The sequence below is a fragment of the Saccopteryx leptura genome, chromosome 2 (assembly GCF_036850995.1).
Source record: "Saccopteryx leptura isolate mSacLep1 chromosome 2, mSacLep1_pri_phased_curated, whole genome shotgun sequence".
Lineage (NCBI taxonomy): Eukaryota > Metazoa > Chordata > Mammalia > Chiroptera > Emballonuridae > Saccopteryx > Saccopteryx leptura.
Window position 1 is genome coordinate 351307191 of NC_089504.1, and position 14935 is coordinate 351322125.

General features: G+C 42.2%; 1 protein-coding gene across 5 annotated transcripts in view; it reads right to left on the reverse strand.

Annotated features, from left to right (window-relative positions):
• The window catches only part of SPAG9 (sperm associated antigen 9), a 140689-nt gene that overhangs the window by 43632 nt on the left and 82122 nt on the right, over positions 1–14935 (reverse strand). For all 5 annotated transcript variants that reach the window (XM_066364597.1, XM_066364596.1, XM_066364595.1 and 2 more), the window contains 3 exons: positions 10388–10580; positions 9724–9823; positions 3250–3371 (listed from right to left, as the gene is read on the reverse strand). In XM_066364597.1, coding sequence (XP_066220694.1) covers positions 3250–3371; positions 9724–9823; positions 10388–10580 — 415 coding nt within the window. The remainder of the gene's footprint in view (positions 1–3249; positions 3372–9723; positions 9824–10387; positions 10581–14935) is intronic.

Here is a 14935-nt window from a genome sequence, read left to right on the forward strand (position 1 = left end):
TTCAAGACAAGGCTGTTTGAGAAGTCATGTGAGATAAAGGAGAAGGAACCCGTGGCTATGGCAAACAAGAAGGCTGCCTGTCAGGCAGGGCAAATGTGCGGGAGGAATGCCCACTCAGGCTGCCAGCGCTCAGAAGCAAGGCGGACTTGGGGACTCTTGCCAGTTAGAAGCAGCCACATTTCTAAGAAGCCTGTTTGTTCACTGACGTGTCAGCGCATCTAGAATCGTACCAAGCACCTAACAGGCACTTCAATGATACTGCTGCAGACAAGTGGGACTGGAAATGAAGAGAAAGATGAGTGCCAGGGTGGGAAGCCACCGAAGCTGGAGGGTTAGAGGAGGGCAGTGGTTTTATTTTTAAGTGGTCAAGACCTGGACATGTTTAAATGATAACAAAAAGAAGTTAGAAAAGATAGTGAAGTAGAAAATAGAGAGTACAACCAGGAGAAAGAAAATTCCAGCAAAAGGATGCATGAATGTATGATTTACAAGATCCTGAAAAGTGAATGGAGAAAAGGATCAATAAAAATAAGAATGCACCTGACCAGGCGGTGGCACAGTGGATAGAGTGTCAGAAGGGGATGCGGAGGACCCAGGTTCGAGACCCCAAGGTTGCTGGCTCGAGCAAGGGGTTACTCGGCCTGCTGTAGCCCCACAGTCAAGGCACATATGAGAAAGCAATCAATGAACAACTAAGGTGTCGCAACAACAACAAAAAAACTAATGATTGATGCTTCTCATCTCTCTTTGTTCCTATTTGTCCCTATCTATACCTCTCTCTGACTCTCTCTCTGTCTCTGTATGGAGAGGAAAAAAAAAAAGAATGCAAGGGGAAGAGATACCAATCTCTCTTTAACTACTAAAATCAGAAAAAGTAATCTAAGCATTGAGTCCGTGAATAATGATTAAAAAAATGTATAGCCTTGTACAGGAGTTTTATAATAATATGGTAATTAGAAAAATGAATAATGAGTTACAGGAATGAGCTGTGTACTTATTTACCAACCCAAGTCAATTAACAAACTTTGGGAAACAATTTTGTTAGTTTATCTACATTTTATTTCATATTAGACCTCAGTTGCTGTAACTGATTTGTACAGAAGAGAAGCCAAGAACAAACACGCGCCTTAGAAATTTCATTCTAGTAATAAATATACCAATATCTGCAAAAGGGAAAAGATAGTACTTTACCATCTATTTCTTATTTTCAAAGTGGAAAGGAAACCACAGTATCAGGATTCTGCTTTTACCTTGTTTATTATGCTTAATTTTCTGACTTAAAGATGAAAGCTTTCAGAAAATACTTTACTTAAAAGACCACAATTACTTCTAAGTACCATGTGGCTTCTTTACTCTTGACAAGAACAAAGTATAGACTGCTACCTTCAAAAAGTATATTACTCAATATTGGACTCTGAGAACGTAGAGCAGGGTAGTCACCTTTTTATACCTACACCCACTTTTGTATCTCTGTTAGTAGTAAAATTTTCTAACTGCCCACTGGTTCCACAGTAATGGTGATTTATAAAGCAAGTTAAAGCATATAATAATAATTACTTACCAAGTGCTTTATGTGGGATTTTCGCTAAGTTTGGCAGAATAAATCTTTATAAAACAACTTACTATAGTTAAATCTATCTTTTTATTTATACCTTGGTTGCTCCGCTACTGCCCACCATGAAAGCTGGAACACCCACTAGTGGGCAGCAGGGACCAGGTTGACTACCACTGATGTAGAGTGTACAAACTACATTAAAAAGTACTTTGATCTGGTTTAATTCAATGGGACAGCATAAAGGAAATTTTGGGGGTGATATATATGATTCCAGTGGTGGTTACAAAACTGTGTATTTGTCAAAACTCAAAATATTCACCAAAAAGAGTGAATTTTACTGCATATAAATTTGATTCTAAATTTAAACATTTAAAAATGCTTCTTTGTAGCATTTTTTACTTCTGCCCCTCAATTTTGCCAGGAAATCAGGTTCTTAAACCAATGAAATCTGAAAGGAACTTTTCATGCATAATTTAACATTAACTAAAGTTAAAGCATAAATTCAAATGTAAAAGTGGAGTATTCTTTACAAGTTAATCCTTTAGCCCTCCTTGAGAAATGCAAACTCATTCACTTACTTCTGATGTTTTACTTAGACTTTAATAGTGGGAGTCTAGGTCTAACAGAATACTTTTAGTTATATACTTTCAATCTCCCCTACTAGACAGATTGGAAACTCTGTTTATAAAGAACTTACATTTCCTTCAAAAAGTACTTCAGAATCTCAAGAACATAACTGGTAAGTCAATCAATAATTTAACATGGAGGCACAGATTTTTCATACTATAAGATTTTCGGTTTCCATGAGGTCTTAAGTCACAAGAAAAGGTAAAAATAAACGACTTGACGTGAGCCCGAATCATGTAATTATTGCTGAAAGGAACCTTAGAGATCATCTAAAGCAGGAGTTAGCAAACTTCTCCTGTACAGGGCCAGCCAGTGAATATTTTAGGCTTTTGAAGCCATAGAATCTCTGCTGCAGACTAGTTAAGTCCCCTGTTGTTGTATAAAAGCAACTATAGACAGTAAACAATTGAGCGTGACAGTGTTCCAGTAAAACTTGATTCACACACACAGGAAGTGAGCTGGATTTGGTCGCTGATCTGCAGTTTGCCCAACCCCTGAAATCGAGTCCAAACTCTTCCTTTTATACACAAAGAAACTAAGGTCCAGAGAGGGTAAGCTATTTAGCAAAGGACCAAATGCACTATTCTTTTCAAACCAGGTGTTCTTCAACAACAAAATTCTAAAGTGATTACATTTTCCAAAGAGCTGAAACCTCAAAAAAAATCAAGTGTTATAATTTCTTATTTAATTAAAGTCAACAGAATTTAATGAAACCTATTTGAGCCAAGAACCAACTATCCAAAAATCTATATATCCACACGCACACAACTCAATCACTGTGTTCCTTATGTGTAATACTGCTCTCAAAATATATCAAGAGTTCAATAAATCATGTTCTATGAATTCAAAATACAAATTTAAGTGCAATTCAGTTTAGGCATATTCATGTGCAAAGATGCTTTCATTTAAAACTTACATCATCTCAAAGAATATAGTCTTAATTACCTAAAGGTGCAGTAATTCTGTACCACTATGCAGACAGGGATTTTGCATGGATTTTCAATTAAATTATTTTTAACACTTTACTTTTAAAGCAGCACGATACTTCTTCAGATGAGCTATCATACCTAGTAAATCTGCTCCTTCATCCACGTCTCCAATGAGGCCTGAGCCAGCTGAAGACAGTTCTTCAAAGAGAGATTCTGTGTTGCGATCAAAAGCTTTGTTCTCGATGCCTTTGGTGGGAGTGCTATGCAACGAAAACAACAAACCAAGTCAACAAACACTACAAAGGCCTGAACAGCCTGTTACATAAGAATTCTTTCTTACCTATAATTTACAAATAATACAAAATGTGATTTTAAAAGATTTTGCAAAGGTGTCCTAAGAAATCCTGATTAAACTCCACAGAGACAACAAACGTGATGACCCCTAGCAGAGAGCACTCCGCTCTGATTCAGGCACTGGTCTGAGTGCTTCACACAGACCACTGGGGGAAGGCCGCACCTGCTCTACAGAGCAGGCACTGCTATTATCCAGAGAAGAAAACTAAAGAGGTTAAGAAATTCGCCAAAATAATCCACCAAATGAGTGAGAGAGACAGGATTCAAACCCAGACAGTCAGGCTTCAGAATCCACAATCTTAATAGCCAGGTTCTATGCTGTCTGGGTATAAACTGGCATAACTATTTTATTTTTCTTTTAAGAGCAACTTGACAGTGCCTATTAAAACGGTAAATGCAAATATCCACTCCCACTGAGCCAAAAATATTTTTTTTAAGTGAGAGGAGGGGAGATTGAGAGACAGACTCTCACATGTGCCCTGAACAGGATCCCACCTCCCACCAGCAACCCGTCTGGGTCTGATACTTGAATTAACCAAGCTATCCTCAGAGCCTGGGGCTGATGCTCGAACCAATTGAGACACTAACCAAGAATTTGATGGCAAGAAAATGTCCTAAAAAACCCTGTCACACCTGACCAGGTGGTGGCGCAGTGAATAGAGCATCAGACTAGGATGCAGAGGACCCCGGTTCGAGACCCTGAGGTCACCAGCTTGAGCGCGGGCTCATCTGGTTTGAGCAAAGCTCACCAGCTTGGACCCAAGATCACTGGCTCAAGCAAGGGGTCACTCGGTCTGCTGTAGCCCCACGGTCAACGCACATATGAGAAAGCAATCAATGAACAACTAAGGTGCCACAATGAAGAATTGATGCGTCTCATATTGATGCTTCTCATCTCTCTCCCTTCCTGTCTGTCTGTCCCTATCTGTCCCTCTCTCTGACTCTCTCTCTTGACAAAAACAAAACAAAACAACAACCCTGTCACAAGAAGCAATTATGTAAATAAAAGGATGGTCAGAGCAGGATTTTTAAAACTTTTTTTTTAAATGTTTGCCATATATATATATATTTTTTTTTTTTTTTACAGAGGCAGAGATAGACAGGGACAGACAGACAGGAACGGAGAGAGATGAGAAGCATCAATCATTAGTTTTTCGTTGCGTGTTGCGACTTCTTAGTTGTTCATTGATTGCTTTCTCATATGTGCCTTGACCACGGGCCTTCAGCAGACCGAGTAACCCCTTGCTGGAGCCAGTGATCTTGGGTCCAAGCTGGTGAGCTTTTTGCTCAAGCCAGATGAGTCCGTGTTCAAGCTGGCGACCTCGGGGTCTCGAAACTGGGTCCTTCCGCATCCCAGTCCAATGCTCTATCCACTGTGCCACCACCTGGTCAGGCAGAGCAGGATTTTTAGAGTAGCAAAAAGCTGAAGCAACCTCAGTTAGTAGGGTGCGGAAGAAATAAATTACGGACATATAAAAAGTTTAAAGTTAAAAAATTGAAATAGAGCCTGACCAGGCGGTGGCGCAGTGGATAGAGCGTCGGACCGGGATGCCAAGGACCCAGGTTCGAGATCCTGAGGTCGCCAGCTTGAGCGCGGGCTCACCTGGTTTGAGCAAAAACTCACCAGCTTGGACCCAAGGTCACTGGCTCGAGCAAGGGGTTACTCGATCTGCTGAAGGCCCGCGGTCAAGGCACATATGAGAAAGCAATCAATGAACAACTAAGGTGTCGCAATGAGCAACGAAAAACTAATGATTGATGCTTCTCATCTCTCCGTTCCTCTCTGTCCCTGTCTATACCTCTCTCTCTCTCTGTCTCAAAAATAAATAAATTAATTAATTAAAATAAATTAATTAATAAAATGTCTCTCCTTTAAAAAAAAAAATTGAAATAGAGCTTTATAAACTAAAGAAACCCATTATATAAAGGTGCTTTTTTAAAAGCAAGCAGCAAAACAGTATGTGTAACATAGTCCTTTTTTGCAGGAGATGGGGAATTGGGAATACGTGTATGTTTGTACATTGTTATAGAAATAGGAAAAAAAATCTGCACAGGATTTCCAATTAAACATGGTGAACTGAACATAGTCATTTATCACCCAATAATTCAAAACTCAACTAAAATGACAGCAAAAGAATTAAAAAGAACCCACAGAGACAAGAAAAAGAAAGCAGAGCAGATAAAATGCGAACAGAATTCTGTAAGATGGAAAACAGATGGGTAAAGAGTAGAAATTGATTTAACAGACAAGAGAAAGCTGAAACCTGAGCAAGGGGGTTTGGGGAAGAAGTCAGTGTGCTGCCGGAAGCCCTGAAAGGCCCCGGGCCTGAAGGAGCCAGCAGTCTGCGGGGAGGAGCACGGAGGGGGCAGCCTGCGGGGAGGGGCACGGAGGGGGCAGCCTGCGGGGAGGAGCACGGAGGGGGAAGCCTGCGGGGAGGGGCACGGAGGGGGCAGTCTGCGGGGAGGGGCACGGAGGGGGCAGTCTGCGGGGAGGGGCACGGAGGGGGCAGTCTGCGGGGAGGGGCACGGAGGGGGAAGCCTGCGGGGAGGGGCACGGAGGGGGCAGTCTGCGGGGAGGGGCACGGAGGGGGCAGTCTGCGGGGAGGGGCACAGAGGGGGACTACAACAGAAGGCTGAGACGAAAGGTGTCACCAGAACCAGTACGAAGCCTAGGTCCAATCCTCAGAGACTCGGACCTCCGTTCTTGCAGCATAGCTCCCTGAATAACGGAAACAGGCAGGAAGATGGAGAGTAAGTCCTTTACGTAAGCGTGAGCAACACAGCCACAGAGCATGAGACCTCTGTAGCCGACCTGTGTTGCACAGTGGATAGAGCACTGACGGGGAATGCTGAGGTCACTGGTTTGAAATCCCAGGCTTGCCTGGCTAGGGACATATGAGAAGCAACAAGATGATGCTTCCCATGCCCCCCCCCTTCTCTCTCTCTCAGCAGCAGTAACTTAAAAACAAAATATTTCAGAAAAAAATCAATGAAGGTTGAAAGATAAGGTTAAATAAATCATCCAAAAATTAGAAAAATAGGCGAAATAAAAAAAAGGTAAAACAGAAATAATGAGGATCAGTCCAAGATGTTCCACATCCACTAACTGGTGTTCTAGACAGAAAACAAGAAGAAATAAAGAGGGCCTGGCTGGGCAGCTCGGCTGGGTGGAGCAACGGCCTGGTACACCAAGGTTTTTCAGTCCGCAGTCAGACCACATATAACAATCAGCCAATGAATGCATAAATAAGTCATCAGCAAATTGATACTCCTCTCTCTCCAAAATCAATAAATAAATTGATTTAATAATAAAAAAAAAGACTAGAGAGAAAATGTCTCAGACTGGGAGATACAATTTTTACAGATAAAAATTTTACTACATGCAAGAAGATACAAAAAAGACCCCTATACCAAGAATATCATCATGGATTTTTAAAAGAGGGGGAAGGAAAAACAGGAATAAAGTAAGATACTAAACGCTTCTGGAGAGAATATACAAAAAAGCAATATCTCAAATCCAAACTCAACATGACAATAAAGCAATGTTTTCACAATTTGAAGAAAAACTTTTGAGGGTTTTCCAACCTAGAATACTGAATCCAGCCCTTCAATCACATCTTCAAATAACATTTGTCACATTCAAGTTCTCAAAAAAGTTACTTCCCATGCTGCCTTTGCCCAAAGAGCTAGAAGAATATGTTCTGTCAAAACAAAGGCATAAATTAAGAAGCAAGATGACATGAGACCAAGGAAAGAGAAGACACAACAGTGGAGAGAGATGAAGAGATTTCCCGGAACCACAGCGAGGGCCAATTCCAGGACCAGAGAAAACGCAACAAGTCTGGATTGGAGAATGGAAATAGAAGACTCCAGGAGAAAGAGTACCAGGAAAACGTCTGTATTTATGATTTCAGGGTATCTGTCAATGAATTAGTAATAGGTATGTAGAAACTTAAGCAAAAGAAACAAACAAGGCCCTGGCCGGTTGGCTCAGTGGTAGAGTGTTGGCCCGGCGTGTGCAAGTCCCAGGTTCGATTCCCAGTCAGGGCACACAGAAGAAGCACCCATCTGCCTCTCCACCCCTCCCCCTCTCCTTCCTCTCTTTCTCTTCCCCTCCCGCAGCCAAGGCTCCACTGGAGCAAAGTTGACCCAGGCACTGAGGATAGCTCCATGGCCTCTACCCTCAGGCGCTAGAATGGATCCAGTCACAATGGAGCAACACCCCAGATGGGCAGAGCATCGCCCCCTAGTGGGCATGCCGGGTGGATCCCAGTTGGGCGCATGTAGGAGTCTCTCTGCCTCCCTGTTTCTCACTTCAGAAAAATGCAAAAACAAACAAACAAACAAAAAACCTCAAGTCTTTACTAATTCCAGAAAGCCACAGTTGTAAATGAAAAGAAATGTAGCCTGACCAGGTGGTGGTGCAGTGAATAGAGCGTCGGACTGGGATGCTGAGGACCCAGGTTCAAGACCCCGAGGTCGCCAGCTTGAGCGTGGGCTCATCTGGTTTGAGCAAAAGCTCACCAGCTTGGACCAAGGTCACTGGCTCAAGCAAGGGGTTACTCGGTCTGCTGAAGGCACATATGAGAAGGCAATCAATGAACTTCTAAGCTGTCACAATGCACAACAAAAAACTAGTAATTGATGCTTCTCATCTCTCCATTCTGTGTCTGTCCCTGTCTATCCCTCTCTCTGACTCTCTCTCTCTGTCTCTGTAAAAAAAAAAAAATGTAATCACAGTATATTCTGTAGCTAACCTGTGACTCATACATACTGTATACAGTCATAACAATATTAACAGTGATGTGAATTTAACAAACTGAGATAATAATTATATTGAGAGAATGAAAGGAAGGTAGTTTAAGGAGCTAATCAGCTAATCCTTGTCATCTTCCACTGTAAAGTCAACAGCTAATCACAGCCTTTTTTTTTTTTTTGTATTTTTCTGAAGCTGGAAACAGGGAGAGACAGTCAGACTCCCGCATGCGCCCGACTAGGATCCACCCGGCACGCCCACCAGGGGGCGACGCTCTGCCCACCAGGGGGCGATGCTCTGCCCATCTGGGGCGTCACTATGTTGCGACCAGAGCCACTCTAGCGCCTGAGGCAGAGGCCACAGAGCCATCCCCAGTGCCTGGGCCATCTTTGCTCCAATGGAGCCTTGGCTGCAGGAGGGGAAGAGAGAGACAGAGAGGAAGGAGAGGGGGAAGGGTGGAGAAGCAGATGGGGGCTTCTCCTGTGTGCCCTGGCCAGGAATCGAACCCGGGACTTCTGCACGCCAGGCCGACGTTCTATCACTGAGCCAACCGGCCAGGGCTAATCACAGCCTTTTTAAACAGAGTTCCTTGATTGATCCACAGAAGACAGAAAATGATTTGAGAGACTATATTCTCAATTCTCCCAAAGAAAGTACATACATGGCTACTACTATTCTAGACGCACAGGAGAGTAACTAATTCATTGAATACAAGGGGTGCTTTAGGTCCTTAGTTGGCAAACTGCGGCTCGCGAGCCACATGTGGCTCTTTGGCCCTTTGAGTGTGGCTCTTTCTCAAAATACCACATGCAGGCGCTACCTCGATAAGGAATGTACCTACCTATATAGTTTAAGTTTAAAAAATTTGGCTTTCTCACCTGACCAGGTGGTAGCACAGTGGATAGACCGTCAGACTGGGATGTGGAAGGACCCAGATTCGAGACCCTGAGGTTGCCAGCTTGAGTGTGAGCTCATCTGGCTTGAGCAAAAAGCTCACTAGCATGGACCCAAGGTCACTGGCTCGAGCGGGGGGTTACTCAGTCTGCTGAAGGCCTGCGGTCATGGCACATATGAGAAAGCAATCGATGAACAACTACGGTGTCGCAACGAAAAACTGATGATTGATGTTTCTCATCTCTCTCCGTTCCTGTCTGTCTGTCCCTATCTATCCCTCTGACTCTCTCTCTCTGTCTCTGTAAAAAAATTTAAAAAAAAAATGGCTCTCAAAAGAAATTTCAATCATTGTACTGTTGATATTTGGCTCTGTTGACCAATGGGTTTGCTGACCACTAGTTAAGACTTAATTTTACAGAATCCCAGCTGAGAAAGAGGAACCAAGGAAGATCAGTATAAAGATGTGATTTAAATACCTGAAGATAAAGAGCAAGAGAGAGCTAAAACATCTGAATCCATTTTTTCTGGTCAGAGGCCAGAGAAGATCAGTGTATTTCTGAGAGAGGGGAAAAGAAGGATAAAATATCTTAGTCTGAAATTTACATCACCTTGAGCCTTTATATCCGCTCAGATCTTTGTCCATATCCAACTCGGGAGTGGATTCGATAATCGCTTGAACCTCTGACTTCTCTTCATTTTCTGAAGAGCCTTACGAAAGGACGGGAAGACATAAGTAATGAATGTATCACATACTATATACCTAATATGAAAATCCTGTTGCTTCTATGGTTGCAAATACATCATTTGATCATTAAAAAAATTCAAAAGAGTGGATTCTAAGAAGCACAGAATTAGATAATATGACAAATATTCAATTAAAAGCTAGTATTAGAAACTAATAAATAACCAAAGAAAGTTTTCATTTGTATTTCTTGGGACACAGTGCAGTGTATCCTAAGTCTGTTTTCATTCTTATTTAAGGGGTAAAATTCAGAGAAACTAAAGACAAAGACTAATGATCTGAGGCAGGCAGAGAAAAACATTGTTCTCCTAACTTTTGAGCTCCCCAACCCTCCAGCCCCCACCATTTTTCTCTCCAAAACTTTATTTAATAACCATCAGCACTTTAACCTTGTTTACAGTTCAGTACACTGAATTAATTATCTATTTTATAAATCCCAAGCATCAACAACCCAATGATGAATTTTTCATATCCACATCATCTAGATTTATTGCTACTTTACCAGAAAGTAAAGAACTAGGGTCCCATACCTGTTGATACATTTCTAGTTTCCTGGGCTACCTGAACTTCAATATGCCTGCTCGGTGTGTCGGCCGCCTGCACAAACCCTTCCACGTCTTCCTTTACGGGAGTATCAGGTGGAAGTCCTGCCGCGTCCGAAGCGGCGGTGGATGCCGGAGTGGTAGCTTTAGAGCCTCCTTGGCTAACATCAGAAAGTTCATCCTACAAATAAAGAGTTATGAGAAAATTTTAGTAATTTATTTTAAACCATTTTTAAAAGGGGTTAAGAAATAAATTTGCTGAGAGAAAATTCTATTAAAAAACAGTAACAAAGAATCACTGATTACCAAAAGAAACCAATAAATAATCTCTACAGACTATTCAAATAACTAGGAAATATTTAAGTAAACCACATTTTTCCAAAATATATAAGATTCTTCTAAATAGAAAACTGGAAAAGTAGATTGGCAGATAACATTACACTTTACTGTCAACATCAGAGTTTTTAATGACAATTGTAATAACTTACAATCATTTAAAAAAGACCTGCTTCAAAACACGTATAGAGTATGTACTGCGTAGTAGCTACTCTAAAATAGCAGTAGGGTAACAAGACTCTCCAATCTCAGGATAGAGTTTATAAACAGTGTTCTTTTTTTTTTTTTTCATTTTTCTGAAGCTGGAAACGGGGAGAGACAGTCAGACAGACTCCCGCATGCGCCTGACCGGGATCCACCCGGCATGCCCACCAGGGGGCGATGCTCTGCCCCTCCGGGGCATCGCCATGTTGCGACCAGAGCCACTCTAGCGCCTGGGGCAGAGGCCAAGGCTCCCCAGCGCCCGGGCCATGTTTGCTCCAATGGAGCCTTGGCTGTGGGAGGGGAAGAGAGAGACAGAGAAGAAAGTGCGGCGGAGGGGTGGAGAAGCAAATGGGCGCTTCTCCTGTGTGCCCTGGCCGGAATCGAACCCGGGTCCTCCGCACGCTAGGCCGACGCTCTACCGCTGAGCCAACCGGCCAGGGCTACAAACAGTGTTCTTAAAACATCCTGCATATAGATCACCTGAAGTGCTTGTTAAAGGGAAGAGTCTAAGGCCAATTCCAGATTTTATGCAGTGAGAATAGATACTCGGCATTTTAACAAGTGACCCCAGTGATTTATATACTCACTATAATTTGCTAACTACTGTTCTAGAGTCCACAGATAAGGGTCAAAAGCTACATGCCCAGATTGAGGTTTTATACAAAAATTTGCAGATCCCATTTTTCTGGGAAATGAATCTTTTATCAGACAGAGAGAGGGATACATAGGGACAGACAGACAGGAACTAAGAGAGATGAGAAGTATCAATCATCAGTTTTTCGTTGAGACTTCTTATTTGACTTCTTAGTTGTTCATTGATTGCTTTCTCATATGTGCCTTGACCGTGGGCCTTCAGCAGACTGAGTAACCCCTTGCTGGAGCCAAGGACCCTGGGTCCAAACTGGTGAGCTTTTTTTTTTTCTTCTCAAGCCAGATGAGCCTGCACTCAAGCTGGCAACCTCGGGGTTTTGAACCTGGGTCCTTCCACATCCCAGTCCAATGCTCTATCCACTGCGCCACTGCCTGGTCAGGCTTTTATCAGACTTTCAAAGGAGTTTGTGAGTCAAAAAAAACTTAAAACAGTTATGCAATGACTGACAATAAAGAACAAAGTAACCAAGTCTTTAAAAAAAGAGAAACTGAAAAAAGTTTACTACTAATAATAATAGTAAGGGATGGGGTGAATTTACTAAATTTACCCATCCCTAAATGTACGATTTTAGGTAAGTTATATATTCTTTTTATACCTATGTTTTCTCATCTGTAAAACAGAAATAACAGTACACAATTCATAGATTGTTATTCTATAGAAAGTCTTTTTTTTTTTTTACAGAAACAGAGAGAGTCAGAGAGAGGGATAGACAGGGACAGACAGACAGACAGGAACGGAAAGAGATGAGAAGCATCAATCATCAGTTTTTCGTTGCGACACCTTAGTTCATTGATTGCCCTCTCATATGTGCCTTACCGCGGGCCTTCAGCAGACCGAGTAACCCCTTGCTTGAGCCAGTGACCTTGGGTCCAAGCTGGTGAGCTTTGCTCAAACCAGATGAGCCCACGCTCAAGCTGACAACCTCAGGGTCTCGAACCTGGGTCCTCCGCATCCCAGTCCAACGCTCTATCCACTGAGCCACCGCCTGGTCAGGCCTACATAAAGTCTTAGCAATCTGTTCATACATAATGTTTTAAAATGTTTGCTGTTGAAGCCCTGGCCGGTTGGCTCACTGGTAGAGCGTCGGCCTGGCGTGCAGGAGTCCCAGGTTCGATTCCCGGCCACGGCACACAGGAGAACCGCCCATCTGCTTCTTCACCCCTCCCTCTCTCCTTCCACTCTGTCTCTCTCTTCCCCTCCTGCAGGAAAGGCTCCACTGGAGCCAAGTTTGCCCGGGCGCTGAGGATGGCTCTGTGGCCTCTGCCTCAGGCGCTAGAATGGCTCTGATTGCGGGAGAGCAACGCCCCAGATGGGCAGAGCATCGCCCCCTGGTGGGCATGCCGGGTGGATCCCGGTCGGGCGCATGCGGGAGTCTGTCTGACTGCCTCCCGTTTCCAGCTTCGGAAAAAACAAACAAACAAACAAACAAAAAAAAACCCCACAAAATATAAAATGTTTGCTGTTGTTATAATTCATAACAATACATTATGCACAACTTTAAAAATTCTGAAATGCATGCTTGTAGCCTGGGAGTTGGGGGACTAAAGAATATATATATAAACATATTAAGTTGCGCTATGGTGAGGGATTTTTAGTAATTTTCATTCCCTCTTTAAAATTCTGTCTTTTTTTTACTTTTGAAGAACATTGTTAAAATACATTATAGCCTGACCAGGCGGTGGCATAGTGGATAGAGCACTGGACTGGAACACAGAGGACCCAGGTTTGAAACCCTGAGGTCACCGCTTGAGCGTGGGCTCACCAGCATGAGTGTAGGGTCACTGGCTTAAGCTCAAGGTCGTTGGTTTGAGCAAGGGGTCACTTGCTCTGCTATAGCTCCCCTGCCACCCCACCCCCATTAAGGCACATATGAGAAAGCAATCAATGAACGACTAAGGAGCTGCAATGAAGAATTGATGCTTCTCATCTCTCTCCCTCCTGTCTGTTGGTCCCTATCTGTCCCTCTCTCTGTTTCTCTGTCACACACACAAAAAAACAACACTATAGTTACAAAAAAGATGAAACAGAATTCAAACAAAAAATATAACTATACCAATCAAAATTACATATACATTCCACAGCTTTATATTACACTGAGAGATTTAGGTTATTTTAGGTGCTGAAAAGAGGCTGTTCAAATTCAAATTGAAAATCATTAAAGTATAAGAGGATATTTCTTTGTTGACATGGTCAGCGACGTGCTATGATGAACAGCAACTACAGGAAAGCAAACACACTTAGAGGACTTAACTTTACCACCTAAACTCAGTTTTATAACACTAAACTTTTTATCTCTATTCCTTCTCTCAATATTAATTTAATATCACTCATTTTGATGTAGCACAAATTTCACTACCAAGAAAGGCTGGACATAAAACCAATTGCCAGATGAGAACATAGGCTATGCAAAAGAATTATTTGCTATGCAAATAGAGAGAGCTCTTTATCCCAGCAACAGTCTCAAAGTCACAATCCCTCTCCCCAGCTTTGGGGGGGAGGTGTTTTTAAATGGTAAGAAATGCAGACAGTCACAGAACAGAACATGAAGGTCTGAATGCACACCCAGATGGAGTTCCTCATTAACACCTCAGATCTCCTGCGGGGCTTGAGCTCTTACCAGTGGATAAAACCCAAGTGCTTGCTGAAGATCTTCACCCTAGTAAACCCTAGCTTTCTCGATATTTGACTGTTTATACTGTACTTGGACTTGTGCAATTGTTGGTCAGTTACTGACTATTTTGCTGTTGCTCATGATCATTTTAAGAAACACATTCCGTGTTTTTCGCTCCATAAGACACACTTCCCTCCCCCAAAAGTGGAGGGGGAAATGCCCGTGCATCTTATGGAGTGAAAAATACAGTATTTTATTAAATATTTTAACACTCCATTTGGTTAAAAATATTTTTTATCTTATTTTCCTCCTTAAAACCCTAGGTGTCTTCTGGTCAGGTGCATCTTACGGAGCGAAAAATATGGTATATATCCATGACAGATAGTGGTACATTTATCAAAAACAAATCTCTGAAATTCTGAATCTACAAAAAAAAATTAATAAGGTGGTTATATCCATGTCAGTATACAATACTTAAAAGGAATTTTCGTGACATAGGAAAATGCTTACATGTTAAATGAAAAAGATATATACTTTTAAAGAAATAATCAGAGTTGTATGCATAATGTCACTTATATCAGCAAAAAACTGCATACCACTTAAATACTCCAAAATAGGAAGCTAAGCAAATTATACCGCATCCATACAACAGAATACAATGCAGCAATTAAAAGCTGCATTGTAGCCTGACCAGGGGTGGTGCAGAGGATAGAATGTTGACCTGGGACACTGA